Here is a 25,835-nt window from a genome sequence, read left to right as displayed (position 1 = left end):
ACTTTAATGATACACTCAGCCTTTGGAGCTCCAGATTTGAAAATGTCACTTGAGCCCCTCAATGTGAATATAAGTCAATATTACAAGTTATAGGGTAGTTATATTTAGGACCACGTTTCCATAGGAAATTGTTTTTTTGGTTTGCTAACAACTTTGGCACCGTTTGACGAATGTTCACAAAACATTATTTTAAAAAAAAGTTTTGTCAACCATCACTTCTTTCTGGAAAGGTTTGGGGTGATCCTTCAAAGGGGCTGAAAAAAAGGGAGGTGGTCCCAAAACACATTTTCCCCCATGCAATTCTATATAGTAAAATTGAACAGCGATACTTAAAAAATGGCTGAATAGAATTACGTTCAATCTGGCAGAGAGCTAGATCTTTACTCAAAAAGTGTGCTTTTTGTGATTTTATGCAATGCCGTTAAGTACTTTTGAACAAATTAGGATTCAAAATGTATAGAGATCTAGTTGCAGCCAAGTGATTTGATTGACAGGCATGAACTTGCTCTGCTAATAACATTGGCGCTATTTGAAGAATCTTCATGAAACTTTACAAAAAAAGTTCATCCTCCTCAGATCCTTCGTGGAAAGTTATGGGGTGGTCCATCAAGCAGTAGCAAGAAAAAGGGAGGGTCCCAAAACACAATTTCCATATGCAGTTTCTATAGGGAATTTTAAACAGTACTACAGCTAAAATGGCTGAACAGAATTGTGCCAAATTTGGCAGAAAGCAAGATCTTTACCCAGAAAGCTTACTTTTTTTAGATTTGGTGTAAATCCGCTTGATCTTTTTTGAGAAATTAAGGATCAAAATATATAGCTATCTGAATGGTTGGGTATCAGTCCTAATTCTTCCCACCCTGCAGGAGTTAATAAAAATCGGAACCCTTACTTCAAGAGAAAAGGTGAATAAAGGCGTTAAATTCATATTCTGCCACTGCGAGGGCTCGGGTGGGAAAACATTAAATTGAAATCTGAATATTACAGTAGGGTTCTGGAACCATAAGGAAGTCTGACGTCACTCTAAAAAAAGTAGACGTCAGGTCTGTGATATCATCCCAGTAGCCAAGAATTTCATATGAGATTGTAACTTCACGTTCGATACATGAATAAAACTGGCAACTCCACAAACAGAATGACGGACAGTAATATCCCTGCAGACACAATAGTCCTGACATCACTCGAGCAAAGCAGCCTTCAAACGACGGTATCACACCGGAAGCCTAACTTCAGATTGTCTGGCTGTGACGTCACTCTAAAAGCCAGTTATCGGATTGCAACATCTCTTTGTGAACTATGTGCCTCATTTATGAGAAATGACGCATCGCTGCGTGAAAGCAGCGATGCGTCACTTCTCAGTGCGCACTCCTTGCGACATTCCTGATGCGTCATATTTAATGTATGACGCATCATGTCGCAAGGAGTTACAGATACGTTAGTATTTCTGATGTATCTAAGTGCACAAAATTACGCATTGCTGGAGTGTGTCACAAAAGTGACGCAACTCCAGCAATGCGTCCTTTCACATGGGGCAAGCCCTATGTGAAAGGGCCTGCGTCAGTCTTATGCCTGCTGTGAGGCAGGCGCAAGATTTTGACCCAACGGCGTCCTAAAATTGACTCAGTGAAATCTCATAGATTTCACTGCGTCACTTCTACGACCCTTCCTTGCGTCAATACGCCCCCCTTGCATACATTATACCTGGCGCAGGTATAATGTGGCGCAGGGGTTTACAAAGTGACGCATCTACCTAGATGCGTTACTTTGTAAATATGGCGCAACAAGGTGCATTTTTTACGCCACTGGTGCGTCACAAAAAGTGACGCACCGGCGGCGTAAAAGTGATGCACAGCCTCATAAATGAGGTCCCAGGAATCAGAGCTGCTGGCAAATGGCAGGGGCCAGGCTTCGAATGGTATCATCACTGAGTTAATCATACCACAGAGTGAATGACACAGGGAATAACAGGTGTATTATTGGGGGAAACTATGGCTTCACAAAAACAAAAGATGAATAGTAAAAAGCGTACTTTTATGGATACAATGTTTATCCGAATAAAGTTTATGAACTGAACTGAAAGCACTGTACTAACAGACGTAACAAGTGACGTCGGTGATAATACCTCAAGGAGAAGGATGAGCAGCAAAGTCTGCCTCTACCAAAAGCCTCATCACGACCGTATCTGTCAGCACTGATCTCTGCACATCACTCCAAACAATATGTCAAACGGAGCCAATTACTGGCTGGGACTGACTGCGCTAGAATGCGAGACCCTTAAAACCTGGAGCCGATCCCACAGTTGGGTGGCTATTCATTCCTGGACACTGTGCCTTTAAGACAAACTTTTTTTAACGAGTTCAGCAGACAAAACGCAGACAAACTGGCTGCTCTGAAAGCCTATCCTTGGCACGGTGTTGATCAGACTGGTCCAATGAGCAGCCAGTGGACGTAGGTGTGACCTGTGTTAAGGGACACGCCCCCCACCCACCCACCAAAGGAGGGCGAAACTCCAGCCTGTCAATCTTCAAAGTTAGGGGGTGGGGCTTGGGAAGTTTTCAATTTTTCGTTCCCAGTGTAGGGAGGGGGAAAAGTTGCTATTATAAGCCCAAAAATAGAGGGAGTGTGAGAGAAGGCACAAAGGACGGAGATTTAGGTTAAAAGGCCCAGGAGCCGCGGTCGTTGCGCGGAGACCCCGCACTCCTTTCTTTGATTCAAAAACAGCCCTAATTACCAGTTTGCTTCTCTTTGAAGGGTCCCTGTCATGCGTGCCTAGCGAAGGTCCCCTCACCCTGAAAGATTCCCGGAGGATCGCGGCATCTGCTCCCGATCGCCGCCGGAGCCATGGGGGCGGCCGGCTGCGAGGACGAGGAGCTGGACTTTCGGCTGATCTTCGGGGAGGAGGACAGAGAGGCGTTCCCCCAGGACACAGGTACTGTTGGGGGTATCCTGTATGACTGTGTCCACGCCACGGCCGGGGGTTGTAGTAGGGCGCCCACAGTGGGCCGGTGGGAAGGAAAAGCGTGTCCTGGAGTGAAGAGAGGACAGATCGGCGCGACTATAAGGAGAGAGAGTGCAGGAGCTGATGTGCGAGAGAAAGGGCAGAAGTGAGATGTGCGGGGTAGGCACGAGCAGACATGAGTGAGTGGGAGGACGAGATGGGATGCTGAGGGAAGACGCGAGCTGATGTGAGTGAAATGGGGGACGTGGGGATGCAAAGCGAAGACACCGGGTGACGGGAAACAGAAAGACAGTATGAGGGGAGACATATTCTATTCGCAGAGAAAGAAATGCCGGGCGTAACTGTCAAGGGTGCAGCAGGTGCAGTGGCACCTGGACACAGGGCTGCCAGCGACCCACTGCACTGTACATACGGCTGTATTTCAGACTGAACTAGGACAAGCGTGTGGTGTGGAGACGCACAGAGCTGGTCCGTGTGATGAGAGACCAGGGGAACGCCGGCAGTGTGATAGAAAGGTAAGGCCCCTGTGGTGGGGACAGGGGGCGACACAAAAGGTAAACCATAGATTGTGCGTGTGCTCGCGTCTGCCGGGGAGGGGAAAAGAAAGCATGCGCTCCCGTGTGTCTTTTTCTAATTTTTCACAGTTTACCATACAAGTTCTTCAAAAGTTTACCGCATAAACATTTCCATTGGTCCTGTGGAGTGTACCACAGTTTTCGAGGAATCGAGAAGTTAGAATGGTAAATGCTCACGTCCAGTTCCTGCAGTGTGGCGCTGGCCTCCAGGTTAGTCATGTGGAGTGGTGTAAGAAGTGATGGGGAGGCATCGGGTTCGTGCAGTCTTGGGAGAGAGGGAACGGTTATACTGCCGAATTATAGGGTGTGCAGGGGAAGGAGAGCCAGGAGCACGTGAATACATTTGGCATCCCAAAAAAGCACGTGTACGCACTACACGCACTGACTGCTCTACATAAAGGGATGCAGAGCGATGGTTTTGCACACCTGGACAACAACACGTAAGAATAATAGCTGTAAATACAACGATATGAGCATACAAATGATGTGCCCAAAATTTGATAACGTTAATATTTAATTTATACGCATTTAAATGAATCCGCACACACTCATCTCCACAAACCACGAGAAAGCACATACAAACATATGGTATATGGTATAATTGCATACTTAAATGCATATAAATGAATCCGCACACACTCATCTGCACAAACCACGAACCATTTGATTAATTAAAACCATTACAAAAATGCATTCTGACAAAACATTTTGGTTGATTAACTTTTCGATCTGAACCCTGTTAAAATTCTTATATATTAAAAAAGATGTGAGTAATTTCGCCCAGAGCCTCTGGAGTCTATAGGCAGGTTACAGTACAGCTGGTCCTTGATTAGATGCTACTAGGAGCAGGAACTCCATTTAATTGTGGGTCCCTTGGGTTAAGGCATGCAAGTACCGCTTGTCTTCGGGTACCCTGCCTCGTTCATTAAAATGAATTTTTAAGAGACCTATCCTATCCTCTTTTAGCTAAATGCAGGAGCATATTATATGTTCAATGTCCTCGTTTCCATCTCCACATAGCCGGCATAAGTTCCCATAGTTCTTTCTCAGCCATGGTGGAAGATGAGGTATGGCTGGTAGGATTCCTAACCTGTGTTTTAGAAAGGCATCTTTAGACTTCGTAGAGTACCACATTTCAAAGTATGCCTGTGACCCAAATGATTTGTAGCTGCACAGAGTCATCCATGCGTGGCTCCTGTGTGCAAAGGCGGCTTTGTCTTCTGTGAGAGAAAGTTTCTTAATAACCTTATTTACAATGTGCTCAAAGTGCAAGTGGGTTTTTGGAATTTGCCATAGGTCGGCTCGTCCAGTGATGGCCAGTGATTCTTCCAGGCGAGGTGGATGTGCTGCACAATTCCTGCCAGAGCTGGTGTTTCAAGTATTCCTGGCGGAGTTCTTAATTTTGTGCCAGCACTTGATGTACGAGCCTCGTCTTGATAGGAGTTGCTTTGTTAGACCAAATTCAAGCCGAATCTGTGCTGGCGAGGTGTATGGCGGGAAGTTTAGGTTTACTCTATAGGCTTTTGCCAAGGTGGTATCCAGCAATGAAGCGTCCCTGCCTCTCAGTACCTCGCTGCCATATGTAACTGATGATGGAATTTTTGCTTGTGCAACATAGAGGAGTGGGGCGTATGTTGATCCTGTCAGTTTTGTTTTAACACAAATATATAATATGGTGACCAGGTATGAAGTAAGCGCACAACAAGAGTATGGCAATCAGTACATATTCTCTGTACAAAATATGTGCTACAAGGCAAAGAAAAGGAAGGTCACCACTCTTCCTTACACACCCAGAAGAACTCTTCCGGTTGAAACATTCAATACAAATCTTTGCTGAGCAATTTCGATCGTATATATACAATACTGCTATGTCAATCCAAAGTTGTTTAGCAATAATCCACAGTATTTAGAGTCAAAGTGTCCAAAAGTCAAATCCAACTTAGTAAAGTTGCCTCTATGAAAACACCAAGGTATGTTGTTACTGCATCATTTCCATTTATTTCACTCCTGGTTTCCATCAATCACCAAAGTCAGACCTCTAATACTTTACCATTATTAGAGGTCTGACTTTGGTTATATTTTTAGAAATCTAATTTGAGGAATACCTTTCCTGCCTTGAAGAAGTCGAAAGGCATGATATTAATGCCAGACGAAACACGTGTTGGCTGCTATGTTGTGATTGATGGAAACCAGGAGTGAAATAAATGGAAATGATGCAGTAACAACATACCTTGGTGTTTTCATAGAGGCAACTTTACTAAGTTGGATTTGACTTTTGGACACTTTGACTCTAAATACTGTGGATTATTGCTAAACAACTTTGGATTGACATAACAGTATTGTGGAGAAGTGTGGCTCACTGGTTAGAGGAGGCAGACCTGGAAGCAGAGGTCAGCCCAGGACCAGGGTTCAATTCCCGGCTCTGTGGGTCTTGAGTCCTAAAATGTCCATGGACTCGACAATTCTCGCTCCGGTGCCTACTCAATTCATGGGTTCACACTCTGCGACTCTGGGCAATAGCTTGCCTAATCTCCACAATGGCCCCTCGCGGTGAGATGCCTGGCTTTCACCTTGTGGATACCCTGCCGGGGTTATCTCACAGGGGAATACCAGGACGGGTTCCCTAAGTAAGCGCTTAGATACCGGGTCGGTGATTTGCGCTATATAAATACAAGTACATTTACGATAGAAATTGCTCAGCAAAGATTTGTATTGACAGTTTTGTTTTAAGCTGCCTTAGCGTTGTTGCAGTCGCCATTCCTTTTCTCTTGATGGAACCACTTCCTACACGTGAGTATTTGAACCTAGAGAAACAAACATGCAGAAATACCAAATGCTACCAATCCAGCTACTACGATAAACATGTATACATGGCATCAAACACAGCCAGTTGCTCAGAGATACAGGCAAGATAGAATACACATACAGAGACTGCCGCCCCATCACACACGAGTACGAACAGGCATACATTCTCAAATATTACAAAAAACACCCTCAGATACACACATCATAGAAAAGCACACAGCCAAAATGCCAACGAAAGACTCGCCAACGCCCCCAGGATACACGAAACTCCGACTTAAGTGCACACAATATCACTTTAGCAGTGATACGTATTCAGATGCACACACAACTGGTACTCAATTACGATTGCACACAATTGGATCAGATCAAGGAAGCGCACGCAAACGCACATAAAAGTAACTAACATAAGCACACACAATACTTACACAGAAAGAATAAAGATTGATACACATGACATATAAAGTATACACATGAAACAAACGAACAGGAAGGACACATAGAACATGAAATCATACCAAGTGTATACAAATAGAGGCCACACCACTGAGACACCAAACGTACATACTTCCAACACGTGCAGTTCACATAAGAATTTAAAATACTCATGTATAGCGACCTCCCCATGACAGGCAGACAGCAGGCACAGACAAAATCCTGAAGGGGCAAACGTCAGGGGCAAACGTCAGGGGTATTCTGCAAACACCCTTGTCTCGTGAGAAGAAAGTGCGCCTCGTTTATGGGTTGTGCTGCTGGTCGGGACGGAGGTGCTTCAGCAGAGCTGCGGGAGGGCCCCATGACTGGAAGAGCAGGGGCTGCTGCTGGTCGGGACTGAGCTGTGCGCAGGTGACCCACGGGAGTAGCAGGTGGCGCTGTGGCCGCGGACCGAGATGCACTCCCAGAGCTGTGTGTGGGTCACCCCTAGAAGAGGCGAGGACCCCCGGGTCGGGACTGGGGTGCATTAGAAGAGCTGCGTGGAGGGTTCCATGACTGGATGAGCAGGGGGTGCTGCTGGCCGGGACGGAGCTATGCGCAGGTGACCCCGCGGGAGTAGCAGGTGGCGCTGTGGCTGCGCAGTCAGATGCACTCTCAGAGCTGTGAGTGGTGGGTCACGCTCCTGGAATATACCACGGGGGCAGACGGGGACACCCCCACTTCATTCCACCTGTCTCTTGATCTTTCCCTCTATAAGCGTGGGGATTATGAGACCCATTTGTGGCTAAAGATAGCCAGGGGTGGCTGTAGTCCGTCCTCTAGGGGCCCATAGAGCGGCTCTGCTGAGGAATGAACACGTAGGCCCCGATGGAGGCTGGAATCCTTTCTCTTGCTGAAGGAGCTCAGCGCTGCGAGGCACAGGGACCTCTTCAAGGCCCGTTACTTCCCCCCACGGCTCGCCTGACCCACTCCATACCGCCGTTTTCTGAGGGGGTGATATGCGCACAGGCAGGAGCGCGGGTTCCGCCACTGTCGTCATGCTTCGGTGCCCGCCTCGTGCCAGGCAGACGAGCTGACAGCTCAATGTCAACAGGAGGAGACAAGACAGGTGTGCAGGAGAGGGGCAGAGGGGGAGCAAGGGCGCACGAGGAGGCTGGCCAGGAAGAGGAGGAGGAGGCGGGGCCTAGAGGGGACCTCGAGAGGCCTTAAAACATAGCCAGCCAGAGAGAAACAGACCCCCAGAGAAGGGCATGGCAGCGCATCTCAGGGCCTAGCCAGCACGCAATAAATGCGCCCCGACACGTTGTTGCTATTGTTTCACCTGGGAAACCATTGAATGCGGGGATTAAAGCGCTACGACGACAGAATAATGACATAAATCCGCTGTGTACTCTACACACACAGTCCAGTCTGCGGCAGTCCCTACTTTATCTTGTATTTTTAATTGTGTAACATGAAAGGGGCTCCTCGGTCCATGTTTTTTTTTTCTGGTGTAAGGAGCTGGCCTCCGACCCAGTCCGGAAGCGGAAGCCCTCAACTCAAGGCATGCATGACCAGTGCAGGTGCCACGGGCTCTAATGCAAGAAATAAAACGTCCTTTCCCCTATCCACTGGCATGACAGCAAACACAGCTTTATTTGGTTTCCAGTGGGCCCATCGCACCCAAGACCCCGGTGCCGCTGCACTTGGTAGCCAAGCCCTTGAACACGACTCCATTCACCGTGAAACATGGCCGCGGCTGTCGGCCTTCCAAGCTCTTTTACGCAATTCACAAAAGGCCACATTGTTGTATATGTAGTTTACTTTGTACAGGGCCCTTCAATTGGATTGTATTCTTTTGTATTATTGTGAGCGTGGCATAGAATACTCTTTGTGTTGTTGCGAGTTCGATTCCAGGGCGTTAGTTGTCACTGATGTCCTGGAAGAGAAGTCGTACTGCCGTACTGCCTGGCGCTCACCTGTTTCTTTATCTGTAATAAATATATCTAACCTTCAATACGCCTCCAGCATCTTTACACACATGTTCAAGGAAACGCCTTCGCACAAATAATGTCCACTGTTCAGGGCTCGGTTAGCATATAGATGATGTAGTTATTTCCCTCTAGCCTGAGGTATAAACTCCAAGGAAGAAAATAAGCTGTGAAATTCATGGCAGATATGAAAATCGGAAACCACTTTTAAAATGAAAGATAAGTGAGTGAGTGCACCACGCTGCTGCCTCTCTCTGGAAACCTGCACGTGGCTCCAAGCCAGAAAACGAATAGTGAGTGAGTGCACCACGCTGCTGTCTCTCTCTGGAAACCTGCACGTGGCTTCAAGCCAGAAAACGAATAGTTTCACTGTCCATGGGCCGTAGTGCTGGCCACCGGGAAGGCAGCATTTCCGGTCAGATTCATTTATTCTCAGGAAGCACTGATCTCAGAGCCTGTTGAAAAGGATGACCCTCAGTGGTAGACCCTCACTGGTAAACCCTCAGTGGTAGACCCTCTCCAGTAGACCCTCACTGGTAGACCCTCTCCGGTGGACTAAACGTTGGACGGCTTCTCCTCAGCCTGGAGTGGATAAGGACTCTCCAGAAGCGATCCAGGAAGGCACAGTAGCAGTCTACAAACTTCTGCCAGAACCATCCTTGATACCGGTTTTAACTTGGATTAAGGCAAACAACAAACCTGAAGCAGCCACAGAGTCGAGAGCCCAACCTTGGCCTCAAGTTCAGCTGAACCTTTGGGGGGTTTATTTTGTTTTTGTAATCTGGTGTTGTGTACCCTTGCTGACATCAAGACTTGGATGTTTGAGTGCGGGAGGGCACGGTGCTTCCACATCCGCTCTTCAAAGTGCCGCTTGCATTGAGTGAAAGAACCATGACTGATTCGGGGGAGAGGGCCGAGCGAGTGTAAAAAGTCCATGAAAGTTCCCCTCCGCTGGCTTCTACCGGGAGATATGAAAAGAAGCACCGTGGCTCCCACTTGGAGCCATCCGCATGTGATGCTCTGCTGAGATGACCTTTCTGAATCACAGGATGGGTAGTTGGGAGGTGCAGTAGAGGGACTCATATACGAGGTACAGCGTGTATGGCAGGAGGTTCCATGCCCAACCCAACAGGAGGGCATGCCAACAGAAGTTACGCACCATGATGTTTTAGTGTGGATTTTTCCTATGACTGCAGTTCAGATTAGTGACCTATGAATAGACTGGGACCCAGGTGCTAATGATCTACTTGGGAACTGTGGGGTAGATCCCTATTCACACAGAGTGTGATGAAGTCTGCAAGCTTTCACATGCTCTTACCCCCACACGTTCAACTGCTGTAGGAGAGATGCTGTGATGTAATGCATGCTCCTTGCTCCCCATCTGCAGGAAGTGACATTAGTCTGAAGATAATGAGCGGGGTGTTGTCTATGTGCACACACACTCACCATCTTATCTTGGATCAACAGAGAAGGAGAGTCAGGGAAAGAGCCTGGCCTGCATGCTTTCTGTCCTACTGTGATGGGCCGCTGTGGGCTTTACAAGAACCTACTCTAGATGTGCTTATCCTAAGCCAATTATGATGGAGATCCGAGGATTCCTGTGCCTGAAGAGGATATCACTGAGAAGCAACTGAGATTCAGCATTTGTAGCAGCTCTGTAAATTAACTGCACATTTCGCGAAGGCTGTTTTTATGCTTCCAGCAGTTAAAGAGGCATAAGTGTTCTGTAAGAAATTCAGAAAAATCCATTACTTACATGAAGTCTTTGGTCCTACGGTTCTCTGGAACTACTGTAACAAGGTGTGACCCATGTAATTTGGGATAACACATTGGTGCTAACTCTTGAGTGCAGAAAGGGCAGGCGCCAACAGGTGTTTTACCCAGCTCAAAAGACCAAAGATTCCCCCCATGACTGCAGTGTGGTCGTCCGTAGATGTATAGGAACCCATGGTCTGAAAGGTAAGCTTTCGTTTCACAAGACTGGATAGAGCTACGCTTCCGAGTATAGGCGGGCTTGAATTCTACTGATGGCAGACGGACCCCAGAGTTGGTATCAGACTCCGGGCCTGTAGTTCTACATTAATAGTGGTTTTCACCCTCAGGGTCCACAGTTCATGATGACACAAACATGAAATATTTTCTTCTACAGAACCATAACAAGATTTCAGTGCTACCCAGTTGGTATCTAACCTTAATGAACTCAGGCATACCAATGGGATGGGTTAAAAGGCATTCGAGCCTGTGATCCTTAAGCATTTTAAACTACCAATGTGTATGGTCTGGTCACGCGCAGTCTCTGGTCCTGCCACCAGGTGCTTACAGTGCTGCATACTTAAGGTATCAACTATTCTATAAACCCATTTTGAATGGTTCAGACTACAAAACGTTAGGATTTCTAGCACTGCTTCCTACAGACGCGAGTCTTCATTGAAGGCGAAGGAGGAACCTTGACTGATGCAGAAGTGCTCCGTCGCCGCCCTATCATGGAAACACTTGGAGTCAAAATGGCACCAAATCTTGCTCAATCACTGTTTAATGTAGACTAAAGAAGAGGAAAAGATGTAGGAGACCCACCTAGCAACATTGTTGGTGGGACAATGAGCAGATACTTTTATGACACCGTTCACGTAAAACATCCTCATCGTCTCTCAGAACCTAAGCACTGCTCTGTCAATCCCCTGGTTTATGGGCACCCGTCTGGCTGGTAAGGGTTTGCCTATATTCATAAGAAAGATGCTTGGCACTGCTGGTTGGTTCTGAGGGCATTGTGTCATGTACCGACTTCTACCTGCACCACCTCAGGCTTGCAGGTTCCAATCAGGAACAAAACAGGGCTCAGTCCAATCAATTTTTAGCTTGAGCTCCCAGCAAATTCCATCGCTCTTGCTGTGCAGGAATATAAATAGCGTTTGACCCTTCAGGTAAAGTCGGTGACTAGGCACTGGAAAGATAGTACCTCAGCCAACACAGCTCACTGCGGGATCAGTTTTAAGCCTGCTCGAGAAAAAGGAACACGCCAGGATGGGAAACTTACCAGCTCCTAGCAATAAGAGTCTTCTTTTACTATTACAATTGACAGAAACCCAACCCTCTCCCACCCTCACTAGCAAAAGGAAGTGATTGATTAAACTTTACACGCAACCATGTTGTATTAATTAGCTGTGAAACATTGGCTGCGATCCCTGAATTGGATGCGGTTTGTCGCACACATGCAACATATGCTGTTTCCTAGGATTTAAATGACAGAAGCCTTAACTCTAGAAGTAGGCAAGAGTGCTTGGCCTTGGTGAGCTTGCGTCCCCCGGGTCATGTCAGATAGCCTCACATTCTTCTGATGGTGCCTGTTGCTCTTTCATCATGTTTGTGGCGGTTGAAGTCTCCCCCATCTCTTATGGTAAAGTTTGGTAAACCTTCTTATACTAAGATGTTTGGTGGCGGTCTATCCCATCCATCTTGTGCAGTTTTTTTCCTCTGTCTACCCTTCTTGGCGCATGTATGTATATCTTTTATCTTGTTAGCAGTGTCTTGTAAACTTCCATTCATTCTAAGCCTTAATCGTGATGTCTGATGATCCTTCATTTTGCTACTTGTCTTTTGAAGTCTTTCCTTCTCTCCTGGTGTTTTCTTGGTCACCTTCATCTCAGAGGTGGTGTTCATTGTCCACCATCCTTTCATTTTGTTTGGTAGGCCTTTGGTAGGTGGCTTCCCATTCAATTCAGGTGCTCTTTGGTAGTTCTTCCACCCTTCTAGTGCAGTTTGGTGGCTCCCTAACCCTCCTGTTGGACGTCCATTCATCCTTCATCCTGGTAGTAGTGTCTGGCGCCCTTCCATTTCTTCTGCGAAGTTTGATTCTTCTTTGGCATAAAGTTAGTATTCGTTGGCAGATTGTCTCACAGCAGGGCCTGGTTTCAAAAAATCCGAGAGGTTTTATGTTCTTTCAGAAGGTGTTGTCCTATATTTGTGCACTGTCTCCATTGTCTCACTTATCCTCCCTCTGAAAGAGAAAGTACCTGAAAGAGTTCTCAGTCCGCTCTGGACACCATCTTCAGTGAAATCAGTATCATTTGATCGCTTTATGTTTTGAACAAGTCTGCTCGTTTGGGGGAGTAAACAGCACAGCCCAGCGCTAGATGTAGAGCGGGAGAATGCCTGTCTTGGTGCCCATTTATCTGGGCTCTTGGACTAGCTCTTCTGAATCATTCGGTATATCTGCTGGGACACGGGTCTGTGTGCTCTGTCTGTGTCGTTATGAGTGTCATCTTCCTTTTGACCTTCTTTCTGAATGAGTTGTTCCAGTTTCTTGTGTGTGTGGTTTTCTCTTAGATAAGGTTGTTCCAGAAGGTGTAAATCAGTTCTATTCTTTCCGACTTGTATAATGTTTTCCTGAAGGTGTTGTTTTCATATTTACTTATTGATTGTATATCTGAAAGTATTGTCATTTTGGTCTGTTCTTTGGAAGTTTTTCCTGGAGGTGTTACAGTCAGGCTCTCTTCTGTTTTTTAAGGTTCACCAGTGTGTAATGAAACTGTAAGAAATTGGATTTTTAATTGAGATGGGTGACTACCCACCGCAAGGAATAATCGCAACCTTGGTCAGGCTGAACCCTTAAAGTCACTAAATTAACCTGAGCTTATCCTCCTGGTAACTACGGCACAGTGCAGGCAAGCTTAACTTGGGGCAATGTGTAGAGCATTTATGCAGTACCAAAAAAAGAAATAAAGTCAAAATTCAAATCAATAAAAATCCCAAATGGAATTAGAAAAATAGAGTATAATGCAATAAAACAAAATGACACAACCTATTTAGCAATGGCATCCCCAGAGGTAATTTCCACCCACTAGGTCCTGTCGGGCATAAATGTAACACCTTCCAGCTCCCACTTCATAACACTATGTGAACATTAGAAAAACAGAAGAAGGACTGCTGGGCTGTCTGTGACCCGAGAAGAGCACTGAAGAGTGCCCCTGGCCTTCCTCTTGTACCCAGAACAAAGAAGTGGACTCAAAGAGGCATAAGTCTGTCCGCCTATTAAACCTATACAGACACAACAATCTGCAAGAGGCCTTATCTGGCAACTGCACAGCTGATCAGGACAGGACCCTGCTTGGCATCCTTCCATCCAGAGACTCTCTACGTGCCTCCCCTGAGGTCATGTGGAGCTTTAGAAGTGTATTCCTGTGGTGTATTGGGGTTTAAAGGACTAACGTCAGAAGGTAAAATCTTTGACCAAGACAAACCTGTTTGGTGTATCTTTCCAGCACTCCCTTACTGTTCGCTCAAATTGCGTCTTGGCCCTGTTCTATCTCAACCATTATTTAACTCTATTTTTCTAATTCGTTTTGGGATTCGTATGTTTTTGCATTTCAAATTCATTATTGTGCTGAATCCACTAGTGTTTTATTATCTATGGGGAACCCAATCTACCCTTGTGGGCTTGGTTAATAAAGTTAAACAGGTAAAGCTGCCTACAAGGTATTCATTCTCAAAACTGTGATTTAAATAGTTACATATATATTCAAACAGTTGACCACTTGTGTCACCTGAAAACACTTGTTATACTATTTTCACAATTAATAAAGTAAATTCATTACAATAACCGGTTGCAGTACAAAATAGTTTGATTTATATTGAAAACATACAAAAAAAGTACAAAAATCAGAGGCTCTTTTCAAACAGTTCTCACATACATTGATATCAGAAGTAAAAAATGAATCGAAAATTGAAATATACTTGTCATCAATGTATTAGCACCCATCTCCACAAAATCAACAAATTGTTAACTTCTGACTTTGTTAGAAAGCTGGGTAGAACCATTTGACAAGTGCTGTGGCGCATACAAAAATTGTATTAGTCACCTACTGTTGTGATACAAAAAAAAAAAGATTGAAGTAACATATTATATCCTGATTGACTTAAGGATATGTAACATCAGTTTAAATTTGATTTAATCTTTGAAGAAATCCTTTTACTGTTTTTTCGACTTTACAACTATTAACCATGGGGTCATGAAATCTCACCAGACTCATTGATGTCCTGAAGATGGTCTCATTGACATAATGTAATGGAGACCGAAACATCGATGTATAACCAATCCTCCCTTTTAGCCACTGTTAAATTAAATTAGTTTTGATTTTCTGAATCCTATGTCTAGGATCCACTCAATTTGTTGATTTTGTGGAGATGGGTGCTAATACATTAATGACTAGTATATTTCCAATTTTGATTCATTTTTTACTTCTGTTATCGATGTACGTGAGAACTGTTTGAAAGAAAACCTGATTTTTAAACCTTTTTTGCATGTTTTGAATGTATTTAAATTAAAATCAAACTATTTTGTACCGCACCCGGTTATTGCAATCCACTAGCGCCATTTAACTTCCAAGCCCTGGGTTCACTTTCTACTATATACCAAGGACTTATAGGCAAGCTAAACATATCACTTAGGAATATGCTAATTCAACTATGTTTAAAGGGGGAGCACAGGCCCTTTACCACTGTTTATTAGGGTTTACGTGCACAGAATTCTAAAGCCAGCAAAAGTGCATGATCCAGCAAAAGGCAAAAGTATGGATTGACCACGTATAAAATATGGATTTTCTACACAAACTCTCCTACTTGTACGGTTCTCTTAAGCAATGACATTTCTTTTCTATTTTGTTTTGTTAAATAATTTCTGTGTACTTTTGTGATGCTTCACAATTGTGTTGTATGTTTTGTTGCTAATTTTTGAGGGTTTTTTTTCCCCTCTGAAGATGTTGTTAGTTCGGGTCTCTTCTTTTTCAGGTTTATTACTGTTTTATTAGACTTTTTGGTTGTTCTTGAAAATGCTGGAGTTAAGTTCTATTATTTTTTTTGTAAAATAACCTCTTGATATATTTTAGGTTCGATTCGATAACATGTTGTAGATCTCTTTATGTATATCTTCCTCAAGGAGTGGCAATTCTGTTCTATTTCTTTTAAAGCTATTCTTAAATGTTTCGGATTCTTTTGTTCTGTGGTTCTTTCTTAAAGTATTGGGCTTTAATCTCTTCTTGTTAAGGTTTTTCATGAAGGAGTTACTCTTTTTTTTACAGTTCAGTCAAATTGTTGTTCTTATTTCTTATTTTGAGATTCTTTCTAAAAGTGTGACAGTTATCTACTCACCTGTTTGAGGTTCTTCACAAACGTGTTATTTATTCTTCTTTTGCAGGGCTTTCTTAATTTGGTTCAGTTTTTATCTCTTCATTTTGAAACTGCTCTTTTAATATCTTTTTAGTGTCTACTTGTATGTGTTAAAAAATATTGTGTAGGTCTCCCTGCTTACTTTTGATGTTCCACAAAGGTTTTACAGAAATGTACTCTTCTTTGAGGGTTCCCCAAATGTATTGTTGCTCTGATCTCTTATTTTGTATTCTTCATGAAGGTGTTGCTGTTTTGATCTCTTAATTTTGAGGACCTAACAGAATGTGTTCTTCCTGAACGTTTTGTTTATCTCTCTGCATTTTTGCAGATGGTCTTCTTGTAGGTTTTACAGTTCTGCACTTTTTTGTTGTTTACGTTTTTCCGGAATGTGTTGTTTGTCTCCTTTCTGTTGCAGCTTTGATCCCTTTCTTTTTATATTATTTTATCTGATTTTTCTGTTTTGATCATTTCTTTTTGAGGTTCATCCTGATGGTGTTGTAAATGTTTCTGCTGGTACATTTATCCAGCTGGTACAGTTCTGTGTTGTCTTAGAGTTTCTACTTATGGTGCTGAGTTTATATTCTCTCGTTCTGGTGTTCTTCCTAAAGATGTAGGGGCAGATGTATCAATGGGATTTTTAGTTGCAAACGCTGCGATTCGCAAAAAAGCAGCGTTTGCGACGTGGGGCGGATGTAGCAACGGGATTTTTAGTCGCAAACGCTGCGATTCGCAAAAAAGCAGCGTTTGCGACTAAAAATCAGGAAAAGGGGATGTATGAAGGAAATGGCATCGCAAAATTAAGGAATCGCAAAATTTGCGATTCCTTAACTTTGCGCAAGCATTTAACGAATCGCAAAAAGTGATTTCTTAAATGCTATGTAAGAAACACTTAAGTTTAGCGAATTCACCTTAAGAAATCGCAAATTACCACCAACTTCAAGTTGATGTTAATTTGTGATTTCTGTCACAAATGCACTTTTTGGCATTTGTGAAGGTCCTATGTGGCGCTCATACATGCCCTTAGGGCATGTATGTGCGCCATATGCACACACATGTAAAATTCAGGGTTGCAGCAGGGTGTCCTCAAGACACCCTGGCACCCTTGAAATTATTCTCAATTTGCGATTCTCAAATTGCGAATCGCAAATTGAGAATAACTTCCCAATCATTCCTATGGGCCTCCTGGCCCATACAAATGAATGGGAAATTATTCTTTATTTGCGATTTCATAATTTGCAAATCGCAATTTCGGAATATTAAGAAATCGCTAAAACATTGCGATTTTCTACATACTTCCCAAATTGCAATTTGCAAATAGCGATTTCTAAAAAATCGACATTTGAGAATCGCAAATGATGGTGATGATACATCTGCCCCGTAGTTGTGTATTTCTCTTTTTTAATTTCTTATTTAAGGCATTGTTGTTTTCTCTTATCAAGGAGAAGCTTGTTTCTTGTATTTCAGCCGATCGATGATGAATAACGCATCATAATAATTGACTTCCTGGACTGTTCCCCTCATGTTAGCCGAAGCTTCTTTGTGGTGTAGAATTTGTGTGTTGCTGTAGGTTTGATATCCTGTCAGTGCAGCATATTGTGCACATATACAACTGTTAACACTGGCTTATGTGGAATATTTTTAGGAAACAGATGGGATAACTCCTTTCCTTCGGCACTTCAGTGGTGATTTGTGATGCTATCATGTAGGAGTATATTATTTTGGGAGCCTTCTGCGTGTGGAATGTTGCTCACTGTTGTCAACTCTGGCATCTGATAGGTGAATAGGTTTCATTTACAATATGAGTAGTTTGTCTGTTTTACTAAACAAGCAACATCAAAGTCAATAGGCCGGGCTTTGGCTGCCAGCCTGTTGGCTTTGTAAATGCTTGGTTCATTTTGTCATGGGTTGTTGTGGAATGCTATTGTTGGGGGAGCTGCTGCCCTTCAAAAATATAAATATAAACCACAATGTGTCAAAATGTCTTTATTTGATCAACGAAAGCGATCATAAAAATATGAACGAAATATACAAGATCCTTCATATTAAAATACATCCAATAATGTCAGTATAAATATAGCTTTAAAACAACATTTCAAACTCCACCCGAATTGACTAAACAAAATCAGACAAGCATACTGTTGCGGTAGTACACAGCAGATTTGAGGAAAAGACCAACACGCACACATACATCGTCTATGGGGAGCATATGTAAGTAAAGCAGCCTGGGACTACATTTAATACACCCTTGCTTCTTGAATATAGACAAAAGATGTCTCTTTGAGAAGTGCAGGTAAAATTTTGAAAATAACATAAAATAAAGTACGGTCTGTGGTGAATCTTCGTAACAGGGACATGGACAGATGGAATGCTCATTAAATTGGCCCAACGGAAAACGCAACTCACTCCTGATAGTTTCAATTCTAAACCTGGTTAATAACGTACACTAACAGCAATATAAACACAAAGGTATTCTATCAGTCCCATAAAAGCACAATTTACCTTAGCAGTCAGTGGCTCTGAAGGGAGCTGCTTTATCTGAGGGTGTGCTGTTGTGAAAGAGCAGAAAGACTGTTGTCACTCAAAATGAGGTCAGCAAATGGCTGCAGGTGCTGACCCACTGCCCCATGCTGCCTTTTGAAGTGGGTGGAAAAAAAATGTGAATGACAACAATAGACCAATGGCAAGACGAATACTGCTTGAAAGATATGTATGTGTGTATGTATGTACGTAATTAAAGTCAACGGGCATTGGCTAACCTCTGACCGAATGAGGTACTGAAAATCAGGAAGTGCAGTCTTGTGTGTGTGTCTCTCTGTCTCTCGCATTTGAGCACAGCCCTATGGGGTATGTCACAAATAAGGAGTGAATTTGCTGCAGCAGAAAATTACAACAGAGTCTGCGCTCTACGTAAAGATCAAAGGTGCCCCTTTTGTGGGGGTAATAGGGGAGGGGCGGACATGCACAGAGTTATCAGATGACTGCATGTCTACCAGCAGTGCTTAAATGGGCCGGTACTCACCAGTACTGAGTACAGGCACTTTTTCATTTTCACCCCTTGAGTACCGGAACTTTTCCTAGAACGAAGAGAGTACTGGTACTCATGGGACCTGTGCATGATAGAATATTCCGTGGACAGAACAAAAGAACCTTTGCTAATGCTTTAACTTTAGCCACACATCTGAATTGCCTACCACACATGTGAATTGCCTACTTGCCTCCTGCTGCTTTCTGTGTTTTTTGGTTATTGAAAATGTTAGTTATCACTGACCAGCAGCGTTTCTTTTAAAAGTGGGTTTATAACTCTGCTGTCCAAATTTGAAGACGTAGCCGGCTTCAAAGTTAATTTTGATAAATCTTATATCCTGAACTTGACGCTCCCGCCGGCCGAGCGCTTGCGGTCGCTTACGCCGTTGGCGTGGGCGCCGGCCTCTCTGCTCTATTTAGGGGTCCGACTGACACCTTCTGTTGGCTCCCTATTCGTAGCGAACTTTCCGCCCATGTTATTGGCTGTGCGGGGGGAACTGGACAGGTGGAAGCCGAAATACATTACTTGGCTGGGCAGGATCCATGCCATCAAGATGGTCCTCCTCCCGAAATTTCTGTACCTTTTCCAAGCCCTCCCCATACCAATGGAGATGGATTTCTTCCGGCGGCTGAAGACCCTCCTCCTGAAGTTCATCTGGCAGGGTGGCCGGGCACGCCTCTCCTATGCGACTCTGAGGCGCCCGAGAGAGGAGGGAGGAGTGGGCCTCCCGGACCTGCACCTGTACTATAAGGCCGCGCAACTGCGGGTCTTGGTGGAGTGGTCGCAGCAAGAATCTGAAAAACACTGGCTGCACATGGACAGGAGTGTGGCTGGGAGGTCGATCTGGGACCTGGCCTGGAAACCCAAACCAGATAGGCCTAGGAATGCGTACATCAGCACTCCCACGGGCACGGTCTTAAAGGTTTGGGACACAGTATCAGGGGACGAATGCTGGACGTCGTTCCCCTCCCCATTCACTCCTCTACACTTTAATCCGGCTTTCCCGCCGGCGCTACAGGAAGGACCCTTTCGGCCTTGGGGAGAGGGCGGCTGTAGGGCCCTTACACATCTTTTCCATGGAACGGAGCCCCTCACCTTCTATAATTGCATGCGGGATTACGACCTGCCACCCACGGAACACTTCCGGTATGCCCAGCTGATCCACTGGGCAACCTCGCCGGGTCTGAGAGAGGCGGCTACGAGACCACCCTCAGCGTTCGAAGTCTTTCTATTGCGGACTGCCACAATGAAGGGAACGATCTCCTTTTTATATAAGCTTTTGCTTGACACAGTGGTCTCTCCTCATCCCCGCTATATGGACCATTGGGAAGGTCAGCTGGGTAGGGACATAGCGGAGACTGAATGGAAGGGTCTCTGGCGGGACATTAAGAACCACAATCACTCGGCAGACCTGAGAGATGCCCACTTCAAAACCATGTTTGATTGGTATCTCTACACCTCAAAACTTCATCGTATATTCCCGATGACCTCGGATCACTGCTGGAGGGGCTGTGGCTTACTGGGCGACTTTCGCCACATCTGGTGGGACTGTCCAGTCATTAGACCTTTTTGGACCGAAATTCTATCACATATCAAAGACATGTTGGGGTATCCGATTCCAGATTCCCTGTCCTTTGTTGTCTTGGGTCTCCGAGATCCGCTATTGGAACATCAGACGAAAGCAGACAAGCAAATTATGTGGCTGTGTTTGGGGGCGGCTAAATTAACACTGGCTACGGCTTGGAAAAAACCAACGGCCCCAGCAATATCATTGTGGCACGCAAAGTTATGGAGGCTAATGAGCATGGAGAGAATGGCGGACATCTTTTTGGGCAACTTTAAGAACTTTATGTTCCGCTGGGGGCCTTTAGTCAGATTTTTGTCGAACGGTTTACCTTCTGCTGTCTGTCCATCGGCCCTAAGAGCACTTCACCTTTTCCAAGTCTAATTACCCGAATGATATGAGTGAGTAGTGATGAATGAGACTGTGTGATGACGCCACCACCTGGGGGGGGGGGGGGACTGTGGGTGGGTGGGAGGGGAATATAGTTGGGGGGCTTTTGTTCTTGTTGCGGCACTGCATGACTGAGGAAGGACTTTCCCCGCTCGGGTATCTCCCGTGCCATTTCGGGTAAACGGTCTACCCTTCCTCAGGATAGTTTCAGCAGAGCCATTGAGTGCCGCCTGGCAGTTGGAACTCTTTTCTGCCCTGTCATCACAGACTCTGCTTAGTGTGACTCGCTGGTGCTTGAGGCTTCTAATGATTGTACTGGATGCTCCTGCGGGGCTCATGTTTGTATTGCTGCACTAATGCCGCTTGTTTTCCTTTCTGTACCTTTGTTTCTTTTTTCAAATACAATAAAACCAACTTTTACAAAAAAAAAAGTGGGTTTATGCTCCAACAGAGCCTCATGTTAAAGCACCGCACACCAAGCTCACGGCCTTGTGTCCACGTTAAAAGAGGTAACTGTTGCTTTCTATGTGGACAATCAAAGTGCCGCTCTTCACAACCTCATGAATGGAGTGGGTGGGGTGGGCGCACTGATGGAAGAGCAGCATAGAAGAGTCTTAAATAGCCATTCATCCTGAGTTTGTTTTCAGCAGCAGCCGTTTAAAGAAGAAGGCAGTTTTAAAGATTCCCTAATATATTGCATAATTTGTCTTGTCCTTGCAGTGATAAATGAAAAAAATGAAATTAATTCTGTCGTCTTGCGGGGTGAGGCCCTTACCTGCTGCTGAAGTCCAAAGTGTGGATTGAGCCTGTCTGTCTCCAAGGAGATTCTGAACAGGAGAAGCAGCTCCCCAGCTCCCACCCCCAGGCCAGCAGACCATTGGCTATTCAGCTACCAGGCAAGTCTGAGCCCTCCTCTCACACCTGCCCAGGCCCCTTAAGGCCTTGCTGGGTGCACCCCAAATCATTCTCCCCCATCTTGTGAGTTGCAGCCTACCTGTACCCCAGATTGCAGTGAGCAGAGTCCAGAAAGTGGTAAGGAGACAGACTAGTGCTGTCTCTTCCCAAGACAAAAAGTTGTTTAAAAAACGATTTTCACTTTCTGTGTTTACTGTCTATGCCTGTGGTTGTTACAGTTAAAAAATTTTGTTTTAGCCTGCCTGTAATTGCATATGTTATCACCTGTGTTGTATTTTAAATGTGTGGTTTCCCTGCCCATGATTGCCTCCATTTAGTGTGTTGAATTGTGGGATTTGCTGTCGGGATTGCAAGCGGCGCAAATACAGTCGCGCGCCACTAACCTGAGGAATCTGGCCAGCAGGAACGATGAGATGAAAGTCCCCTCGACTTGTCTAAACACAACCCCCAGAGATGACGTTGGAATCACCTTCTGAGGGAGTATTGCGAGAAGCCGGGAGGAAAGGAGGTTTTGACAGAAGCGCTTGGAAGGTTGCCTTCGGGGTCGGGGAATCCGCAGCACTCGGGTGAGGAACGGACGGAGATACGACTCTCCCGTCTTCATATGCTAACAAGCAGTTCCTCAATCCGAGATCCCGGATACTTGCCAAGAAAGTTATCGTCACTTTCTTAACGGCTATAAATCCGAAGGGGCTTGGCTTCTCTTGGACAGTGTAGAGATAGTTTCTCTCTAGACTTGTTCTCAATACTTTTAAAGAATAGTAACTCTGTTGTACGATACGGATATCCTGACTCATCAAAGAGGAGTACTCTAATGACTCTGAATGTAATCTCCTCTGGGGGAAAAATAAGCGAACCCAAAATACTTTGGAAAACTGGAACTTTAGACAGAAAGAAAACAAACAGGGGAAGAAGAACGATCCCGTTCTTCTTTAATGATACTTGCGATACGTCGGAAGTTGACTCCACTCCTCTGACCTCGCTGGCTCTTCTTCGGCGTAGGCTTGGTTGTTGTCTGACCACGCTGGCTCTTCTTCGGCGTAGACTTGGGTTTGCTCTGAACTCGCAGGCTCTTCTTCGGCGTTGGCTTGTCTTGTATCTGAACACGCAGGCTCTTCGTCTGCGCTGGGTTCCTTCACGGTATACATCCGGCGGGGACAACACCATCCGCCAATACCTGAACCACCATAACAATTGTCAAGCGCCGTCCTGTTGTTGAGGAGGAGCTTATATAGGCTCAGCCTTCTTCCCGGATCTCCAGAGCCGCTTGGCCTTCTGGGACATGTAGTCCGATTGGAGAGATCGCGGTATTATGCCTTTCTTTCCTTTCCTCGCCGTGATGGCGAGGGAGATCGCGACAGAACCCCCTCTCGAGGACTGCCGTCCCGGCGGTCGACCCGGCTTCCCAGGGAACCGATCATGGAATTCAGCAACCAGATCAGGGCAATGCAGATGGTCTACTGGCTCCCATGTGCGATCTTCTGGCCCATACCCTTTCCAGTCGACCAGATACTGGATCCGCCCCCGTACCATACGAGAATCCAGCACCCGTAGCACCTCATACTCCTCCTGGCCTTCCACCTCCAGAGCAGGGGGGCGCTCAGGCACCCGCATATGCAAGGGACACGGCTGGAGGAGTGACACATGGAACACAGGATGGATCGCCCAGGAAGGAGGTAGAGACAGTTTCATGGCCACTGGATTCACGACTTCACAGATGCTGTAAGGTCCGACATACTTAGGCTTCAGTTTATTAACCCCTTTCAGATGAAGGTTACGTGTGGAAAGCCACACTTTGTCCCCCACCTTGTAAGCCGGCTCCTCGGATCTTCTCCTGTCCGCAAACACTTTTAATGCCGTTTGCGCTGACTCTAAACAGTTACGAGCATCTATGTGGATGGCCCTGAGATGAGCATGATGCTCATGTATAGAAGGAACCAAAGATTCCGCGGGCCACTCGAACGGGAGCATGTTCGGATGAAAACCGTACAGACAAAAGAAAGGAGAACACCCCAAGGTGGTATGGGCAGCATTGTTATATGCGAACTCCGCCAACCACAAAAGTGTGGTCCAATCCGTGGCATTCTGCATCGTAAAGCAGCGGAGGTACTGCTCAAGCGTCTGATTGAGGCGTTCGGTTTTGCCGTCCGTCTGGGGATGGTAACTAGAGGATAGTCTGGCATCAATTTGCAAAATGGCACAGAGGGCTTTCCAAAAATGCGACGTAAATTGTGTGCCGCGATCTGTGATCAGCACACTGGGCAATCCATGTGCCCTCACTACATGCTGGAGGAACACTTTTGCCAATTCGACAGATGTGGGTAAGCCCGGTAAGGAAATGAAATGTCCCATTTTTGTGAGATGGTCTACCACCACCAGGATAACAGTTTGATTACTGCAAGGAGGCATCTCGACTATAAAGTCCATGGATACGGTATGCCAAGGTTTAGGTGGAATAGGCAAAGGACGGAGGAAGCCTGATGGTTTCGTATGGATGGATTTGCCTTCAACACAAATCGCACAGGATTTAACGTATTCTTTCACATCCCCTCGAACAGTCTTCCACCAAAAGGACCGCTCCACATTAGCTGAAGTTTTGTAGATACCCAAATGTCCACTGAGTACCGAATCATGAGCCCAATTTAACACTCGTTGTTGCAATGCTGTCTGGGGTATGTACAACGCATGGAAATGGTATGCCAGATCGTTTTCCATGTGTCTATGCTCTGGTTCTTCTTGTATCCATGTGGCGATGTCATGATCAGCGAGGGCCACTTTCAGGTCGTCCAAGAAGTCTTCGGACGTGACTAGGGCTAACAAGTGACTGGAGCCTTCTGCTTCTTGCAGGATATATGGAGACTCCTCATGTGTCACAGGTTCCTCCTCGCCCAGGCGGGATAAAGCATCTGCTTTGCCATTGCGTGACCCCGGCCTGTACTTGATTACGAAGTCATAATCGGAGAAAAACAATGTCCAGCGTAGCTGCCTCGGGGTCAGGGCTTTAGCCGTCTTGAGGAACAACAAGTTTCGGTGATCCGTGATGATCTCCACGGTGTGTAGAGCACCAAGGAGGTAATGTCTCCATTCCTCACACGCCCTTTTGATGGCAAGGAGTTCCTTATCTGTGATAGAGTAATTTATCTCGCAGGGTGTAAGTTTTCTTGAGTAGTACGCTACTGGATGTAACTGCCCCGTGTCCGGATGTCTTTGCGACAATATTCCTCCTAGGGCGTATTGGGAGGCATCGGTTTCGAGGATATACGGCCGATGCGGATCCGGATGCCTGAGAATCGGTGCCTGGGTGAACCTGTCTTTGAGGTGTTGAAAAGACTGTTCTGCTTCCGTTCCCCATACAAACGGCACGTTCTTTCGGAGGAGGGATGTAATGGGGTGGATAGTTTTAGAGAAGTCCTGAATAAAGCGTCGATAATAGTTGGCAAAGCCAAGAAAACTTTGCACTGCCTTCACATTATGTGGAGTTTTCCAGTTGAGGATCACCTCAACTTTGCTTAGATCCATTCGGAAACCTTGGGCGTCGATGATGTACCCTAAGAAGGCTACCTCCTGGACATGGAAAAGACATTTCTCCAACTTAGCATACAACGAATTCTGTTGTAACTTCCGCAGGACTGTTTTGACATGGACAACGTGATCGGATATTGTCGTTGAGTAAATCAATATATCGTCAATGTAGACTACACAATAGGATTCCAGACATCCTCTCAGCACCTCATCCATGAAGAATTGGAAGGCTGCCGGGGCGTTGCAGAGACCGAAGGGCATTACCTGATATTCGAACAGCCCGAATTTGGTCCTGAAGGCTGTCTTCCACTCATCGCCTTTTTTCACCCGTACCAGATGGTAGGCCCCACGAAGGTCAAGCTTTGTGAAATATCGGGCTCCCTTCAGCTGGTCCATCAGGACTGGAATCAAGGGGAGAGGATAGCGGTTTTTTATCGTTACCTTGTTGATCGCTCTATAATCGATACAAGGTCTTAGCTCGTCGCAGTCCTTTTTGGCGATGAAAAACATCGGTGAA

At 45.5% G+C, this 25,835-nt stretch overlaps 1 protein-coding gene across 1 annotated transcript in view; it reads left to right on the top strand.

The window, feature by feature from the left end:
• Window positions 1-2,632: 2,632 nt before the first annotated feature.
• Window positions 2,633-25,835, top strand: part of NFATC4 (nuclear factor of activated T cells 4) — a 339,399-nt gene continuing 316,196 nt past the window's right edge. The window contains exon 1 of the mRNA XM_086923625.1: window positions 2,633-2,929. Coding sequence (XP_086779751.1) covers window positions 2,842-2,929 — 88 coding nt within the window. The 5' untranslated portion in view covers window positions 2,633-2,841. The remainder of the gene's footprint in view (window positions 2,930-25,835) is intronic.

This window comes from Lissotriton vulgaris, chromosome 5 (genome assembly GCF_964263255.1).
Source record: "Lissotriton vulgaris chromosome 5, aLisVul1.2, whole genome shotgun sequence".
Classification (NCBI taxonomy): Eukaryota; Metazoa; Chordata; class Amphibia; order Caudata; family Salamandridae; genus Lissotriton; species Lissotriton vulgaris.
The sequence above is the reverse complement of the archived record's forward strand: the minus strand, read 5'-3'. Positions and strand labels throughout refer to the sequence as shown.